Below are 7,101 nucleotides of genomic sequence, written 5' to 3'. Positions count from 1 at the left end.
GGGGAAACAAATGAATTTCAGTTACATAAAAGCAGGAATATTAAAAAATGCAAACAGTTTCGATATACTGTACTTACAGAACTTGTTCTGTCTGCAAATGTGTCTTTGATGTGTTTTCAAGAAAAAACGTATATCTGCATGTGAAAGGGGAGTGTTGAAGGATAATATCCAATCCAAAACGTTTTAAGGTGTTTTTAGTTTTATACTGTATGTATAAATATGAAGCTGAGGACAGGCATTTACAGTCAGAGAGGAAGCACTGAAGAAATCGTTACCTTGATACTCATACAGTACCTGCTGGACCAAGTGTGATTCAAAAGCTGCTTTCTTCAGAGTGTAACCAAGGTAAGTTTCATTTCATAGCTGATGTGTTACAGGTCATCATTACAGTGTTTTACAGTATTTTCTCCAATTTACAATTGTATAACCACCGTAAGTGTTGTGATTTGCCTTCAGAATGTTTTACTATACTATATCATAAGAATATCAAGAAAATACCATGGCAATGTTTCTGGGAATCATTACTATCCCACAGTACATTTACTTTAGTAAATGTCTGATACTGCTGTACACCATAATATTCCCAAGGGCAAGCGTTGTACATTACTGTTACCAATCCTATGTATGGTCCTACTGCATCTTGCTTGACTAAATAATAATCACATAACTGTACATGTATCTGTCCTGTTCCTTGTTCCTCTGTGCTTTACTTGTTCTTCTGGTTTGTCTTGTTGTCTGGGGTTATATATTTCCGGGTCTCACTTTCCTCTCGCTCGGTATTGGGATTGGTTGTAGAGAGGCTCGCCTCACCACGTCGCCCCACATCCGCTACCTGAGGTCTTATGTCTCGTTCCGACTTCGCCCGATACCTTGAGCCCAGAGCAAACCCCCTTATTTGCTCTGTTCCTGCCGCTACACGTAGGGTCCTCCCTTCTTGCCGGTCTCTCTCCACAGCTATACCCCAGATTCCGTGACAGAAAATGGATGGGCGGATAATATGCTGTATATTTAATTATTAATTTGCTTTATAAAACTTTAAGCAGTATTCCATCTTTTTCATAAACGTTTTCTGCATCAGAGTCTTTAACTTAGTCACTTGCTATAGTTATTTTGGAAACATTCTGGCATGCTCGTTTGAACTACCTAATGTTTATTATCATTATAAAATGATATAAAGTTATAATGTTTTCCATGAACACTTGGTGTCGTTATTGCTGTAATGGATAATGAAAAGCTTATAGCTTCATTGAACCTTTTGTAGAAAATGGAAAAAGTAACACTAGTAGCTTTTAATTTAGCTCATCCAATTAGAGTGACATACTGTACTGTAAGTCATTCTTTGAAAGTCATTCAAATCACTTAAAACCTCTTTTTTGTTTTAAATAAGATATATTTTCTTATTGTTTCAAATAGTATATAAAGCCACTATGTACAATTCTAACAATAAATTGTCTGTTCTCTAATTACTATTAATATATATTTCATTACGAATAATTCTGTTACTGCATTTAATTAAAAAATGAAAAATGTCAGTTAGTGTTACTGTACAGTATGATTAGTGCAGGAAAGCACTAATGGGTTAATAAACATTTACTTGTTATGATTAAAATAGGATTTGTGCAAAAGCCACATTAAGATAGATTCACTGTGCCACCTGGCAATTCCAGAGAGTAATGTAGTCCTGCAACAGATTATGTGAAAATCTAAAAAATGTTGGATTCTGAACATTGTCTTTTGTGGTTATTAAAATAGATATCTGGAAAAAACATACAGGCAAAGCCATGTTTGATAATCAAGTCACATTATATGGACATACAGTTCACAACACATACAGTGCTAATAGGAATTTTACATACAGTTACACAATGTTTCCAAACTAAGACATTTTGTGACCTAATAGCCTGAAATCAAGACACATTTAATTAAAATGTATTTAATGTTCATTTACATATTGTAAGTTACAACCTCCAACTGCAATGTAAATGCTCAAACAGAAAAGTAATTATAATTGAAAATCTAGAAAAGATTTTTTTATAAGTGGATACACCCCTTGGTAATACTATAGCAGTTGTAAATTAGGAAGGAGTGAACTGTGTATTGTTTATGTATAGTTTCTCACAGTGTACTTGTCTTCACCTCACTGCTGTCTTAAGAACTTATCTATATATGATTAATTTTGCTCATTTCTTCCTACAAATATGACTTCAATCCTCACTAGCATAACAATTAAAAATTAATAAATTAATTATTAATTGCCTCTGACACAACCCGCTTGATGTATCAGAATAAAAGTCTCAAGGGGAAAATTAACACAGTATGCAGTTGGTAGTTTGGCAAACTGTATGTTTGTGGTACTGTAGATGTAACATGCATTATTAGAATATTAGGAAACTTCTAAGTAGTAAGTACCTACTTGTAAGTTATGTGGAAAATAATGTTATTTTGTGTATGGAATTCTGTTTTGCAGACAGACAGAAAGTTGACCTCATCTTCAGAAAGAGACCATGTCTGACCAGGTTAAGACTTCAGGAGCAGCAGACAATATGTGTGAGTATGTAGAGAACTGACATTGTTTCACAGATAAACTGTATTTGCAAATCTACAGGAGCTGTCTGAAGGGATAAAATGGGCACTCAGGGCACCATCAACTCCCATGACAGTGAGCTCAAAGGCTGAGACTGCGATATCAATGACTCAGAAATTAATCTTGAATCTGATCTACACGAATTACTCTATAATGTCAAGATTGAAGGTTTCAAAGCTCCAGAATTTTTTAACATGTCATGTAAAAGAAAACACCTGAAAGAGCTCTACAGCCAGATAATATTTAGATTCTAAACAGTTCACTTAGAATAATAAATACTGTATGTAAAACAATTTCAAGTTTCTCACTGAATGTTTTGATTAATTATTTTCCCACTTTGGGAGGACACCAAATCCTAATAAACCATTACAATCTGTCCTTTTTTCTTATTGCTTTGTTTTCATTAGTTAGATTTTATATTAAATGTATTACTATTATATAATGGTCTTTTAAAGATTGGGATATTTGAAGTTGGTGAAATTGGTTATTTTATTCACTATTTGATTATAAAAGTTATTTTTTTTTGGAAAGGTATGGTGCTGTTTGCCATGGAAAGATCAGGGCGTATCAAGATTGGACTGCCCCCAAATAATTACAATGACAACTTCAGTGAATATTCGAAATATGTGGGAAATCTGCAAGGCATCTCTCACGTCGCCTTCAGCCCTCAAGGAACAATGTTTGCAGTCTGTAATGCACAGCTGTATTCTGGGTCTCCTCCAGCGAATCCAGATGAGAACTGGCTGAAGCAGAAAGCTCGGTGTGTAGGAAGGTCTGGGTGGGATCAAGTTCATTCCCTCTTCTTCCATCCAAACGGCACACTCTATGTTGTCATGAAGAGTGGTGAACTGTACAGGGGTCCCCCTCCTGAGAATGAGTACGTGTCCTGGATGTACAGGGTTGCTACGAAGATAGGAACTGGAGGATGGTGCTTCCCTTCTCTGTTCTTTGACCCTGCGGGTATCCTGTACACTGTGACCACAGAAGGGAATCTGCTTAAAGGAAGCCCTCCGAATGATATGAACTACATCTGGAATAAAAACAGTGAGATTATTGGAACTGGAGGCTGGACAGAACTTACCCATTTCATGGCCTTCTCTCCTGATGGCAATCTGTGGTGTGTCTCCAAGAATGGAGGGAAGATCTACACTGCCCCACCACCCAGGATTGCCAGTGATAACTGGATTGGAAGAGCACAGAATCTTGGATCTGGCTACAATCAATTCCCAATCCTCGCCCTCACGCAAGATAAAACCATAAGTCAAATTTTAAGTTTGGATTTTTCTGTTAAAGATGCAAAGATTCTTTCAAAAGAGCCTCTGATAGTTGGGCAACATGACTGTGACAACTCTACCGGCTCTGTTCCTTACACTGCAACTTTCGAGTAAGTGCTGCATTCTAAGTTGTATTTTCATTTTTCTGTATATCACAAAATACACAATATTTACAAAAATTACACACAAAATACACTGCCAATAGATCTAAAACTTAAATTGTAGGACTGCTGGTAATCATTTGGCAAATTTAACACAAAGATGTTTAAGGGTAACAAAATTTGAATTTAATGATGTCTGAAAATTTATTTTGAGATATTATTAAATGAAAAATCTACCTTTAGATTCATTTCTACATATATGTTCAACTATAACCTGTCAGTAAATCACTTGACTCTCAATTTGACTTTAAACAATTTTAAAAATGTTATAGAAGTGGTTAAGAAGAATCACCACACTGCAACACAACTGGCAGGTGTGAGCCTGTATGGGAGACCTCCAGAGAAAGCTAAGAATGCTGCAGGAAGAGGTGTTAGTGGGACCAGTGGGGGGTGCCCACCCTGCAGTCTGGGTGGGTCCTAATGCCCCAGTATAGTGACGGGGACATTTTAATGTGAGACGGATGAGACATAAAACCGATGCCCTGACTCTCTGTGGTCATTAAAAATAACAGGGTGATTCTCAAAAAGTGTAGGGGTGTTACCATGGTGTCCTGGACAAATTTCAGATTGGAATTTAACAATCATGGTCTCCCAGTAATCTCCATCTATGAATTGGCTTCAACTCTCTGTTCTCCTCCCCATTGAGAGCTGCTGTGTGATGAGTGTATTGGTGCACTCTGGCAGAGCTACTCATTGATGGTAGTGGAGGGGAGTCCTTGTTACTTGTAATTATTATCTTCATCGTCATCATCATCATCAATGTACTGCAATACATTTGAAAAACTACCAACTTACCTTCCTGTCCACTCTATATATGCTGAATTTAATGATGATGTCATGAGGGTATTTTCGGGCTTGAGGAGAATTAGAATATGTGACAGAAAAGATGAAGGAACACCAGCAGAAGATACAAAAATTACTAACATTGCAAAAGAACAGCCAAAAACTTGCAAAGAAACTACTTCGAAACTGTTGAATCCTGAGTTTGACTCTAGTCCAGTCCTCCTCCGTGAGGATTTTGCATGTTCTTCTCATGGTCAATGGCTTTACTTAGATAGATAGATACTTTATTGATCCCGTGAGGGAAATTGCAGATGCACCATCAGCTGTCTGTGTCTGGGAGGTTCCACACCTGGAGAGTGTCAGCAGGTTTGGGTAGGCTTTAGTCAGCCACAATTTGAGCAAGCAGTAACAACATGAAAAAACCCTCTCTTGCCATCTTCACTATCTCTGAAGTTCATGAAATTCACCCGGCTGGTTTGTCAGGCAAGTACTTGCACAAGTCCTCCTTCTCCCATTGTGGTGCAGCCAGGTTGATACAGTCTGCAGTTTTGAAACAAGAAGTTCTAAAATAGAATGTGATTTTTTTTTCAGGTTTTCTGAAACTATTTCCTTGGAAAGCTCTTTCACCCATTCTCATGAATTTACTCTGGCAGTTGGAGCATCAACAACCTTTCAAGCTGGAATCCCATTGTTGGCTGCGAATGAAACCACAGTCTCTATTAATGCCAGTACTACTCACAACTGGAGTTTTACAGAGACAGAAAGGAAAGAGGTACAGTATGTTCCCAGTACTGGATTAAGCTATTGAAGATGAATGGTGCCTTTAAGCCCCCTGGGCTGTTACTCAAAGAAATTGAGCAAGACATCGCTGTTTTGTATATGTGGAATGGAAGAAGAAAACAGGGCACTTGACTAACATGGTGACTTTGATACTAGAACACTGTTGTTATGCACATTTTAACTACAACTTAACTCCTTAAATTGCCTTGTTTTTTTATTAAGTTCAAGCACATCTGAAAAAGGCTCTACGGATGAAACACTGTCTCTTTTCTTTCCCTTTCAGCATGGAATAAACCTTTACCTCTTCCTTTGTTTTTTTTATTGCCATAACCAGTGAACTGCTTTAGCTTACTGGTTTTGAATGCTGTATTTGTCCACTGTTTTCTGAAAGCAGAGACCCCAGCCAATGGCTTTTGCTTCTTTCATTGCAGATTGTTAATACATCCAGCCTGAATGCTACAGTGCCCCCTGGGGAGGCTGTGAGATTCAAGGCTGTAGTCCAGAAGGGGATCATTGATGTTCCTTACACTGCGAAGGTGCTCACTGTCTTCGGACACCAGACCACTATCACTGGGACATGGACTGGAGCTTCAGTTTCGAAAGTGGCAATAAAGGAAGAGCCTATTGTTAACTAAAACAGTTTAGTAGTTACATGCATGCAGATACTTTACCTTACAGAGTATATATATATGAAAATGCCAGTAATTTAACATTCAAAGCTATTTAGCTTTTGCTGTTATCTAGTAAAATGGGTATTTCCTTCAACAGCATAAGTATACTAATTTGCTGAATTTCTCTCTGATCAAGGAATTTGTTTGAATAAATTTCTCTTTTAAACTACAATTTGATATGATAATTAGAACTAATTGTATGCCAAGCCATTTGTGTTGGATTGTTCAGAGCTATTGCATTTAATCATCTTCACTATACGGTACTTGGGTTTTTTCCTTAATTTTTGTAATAATTAAAAAATGATTATGCAATAATTTCATTAAATTATGATAATATTAAATTTCATTTCAATAATCATTTTGGTGCCTGGAACATATTTAGTATTTTTGTAACACTAAATAATTTAAAATGATAAGTGCGTCAATAAAATATTTGAAGGGTGTATGTTTTCTGCTTGTCTCTCTTTTGTCTTGTTGACTACCAGTGTCCAATTCCGGTCCTGCAGAGCCCAAGTACAGTTAGTTTTCTGGGTTACCTCTTTCTAAAGATTGGCATTTAATAAACCAAGCCCTGGTTCTTGAAGGCTTAAACGTGAATTCAACTTTTTTAAAGGAGTTTATGATGAAAGCTCAGCTGTCTGTAATTTGTAATTAATCAGGACATCACTTTCTCACTCAAACATCATAGATACTGTACACTATCTCCCTCTGTCCCTTACATGTGTCTTTCGCATCCCTCTTCCACCCCATCTCCACCTCTGCAGCTACCCCTTGGTCAGTGTTCTCTCTGCATGGCCTCCCAGAAGGACTCTAGCCTCCTCCTCCTATGTCAGGAGGTTAACCCTGAG

The 7,101-nt window shown here is 37.3% G+C and overlaps 1 protein-coding gene across 1 annotated transcript; it reads left to right on the top strand.

Annotated features, from left to right (window-relative positions):
• The first annotated feature begins 236 nt into the window (after positions 1-236).
• Positions 237-6,608, top strand: LOC148641920 (uncharacterized). Its single transcript, XM_088617435.1, has 5 exons — positions 237-345; positions 2,468-2,547; positions 3,116-3,968; positions 5,394-5,574; positions 6,014-6,608. The coding sequence occupies exons 2-5, from the start codon at positions 2,505-2,507 to the stop codon at positions 6,215-6,217; spliced, it is 1,281 nt and encodes a 426-aa protein (XP_088473561.1). The 5' UTR covers positions 237-345; positions 2,468-2,504; the 3' UTR covers positions 6,218-6,608.
• The last annotated feature ends 493 nt before the right edge of the window (positions 6,609-7,101 follow it).

The sequence above is a fragment of the Lepisosteus platostomus genome, chromosome 23 (genome assembly GCF_059453375.1).
Source record: "Lepisosteus platostomus isolate fLepPlt1 chromosome 23, fLepPlt1.hap1, whole genome shotgun sequence".
In the NCBI taxonomy this organism is placed as follows: Eukaryota; Metazoa; Chordata; class Actinopteri; order Semionotiformes; family Lepisosteidae; genus Lepisosteus; species Lepisosteus platostomus.
The sequence above is the reverse complement of the archived record's forward strand: the minus strand, read 5'-3'. Positions and strand labels throughout refer to the sequence as shown.

Coding starts and splice junctions, on each gene's coding strand:
- LOC148641920 (XM_088617435.1), top strand. CDS start 2,505: ATGTCTGACCAGGTTAAGACTTCAGGAGCAGCAGACAATATGT. Junction 2,548..3,115: donor AGGAGCAGCAGACAATATGT/GTGAGTATGTAG, acceptor TTTTTTGGAAAG/GTATGGTGCTGTTTGCCATG. Junction 3,969..5,393: donor CCTTACACTGCAACTTTCGA/GTAAGTGCTGCA, acceptor TTTTTTTTTCAG/GTTTTCTGAAACTATTTCCT.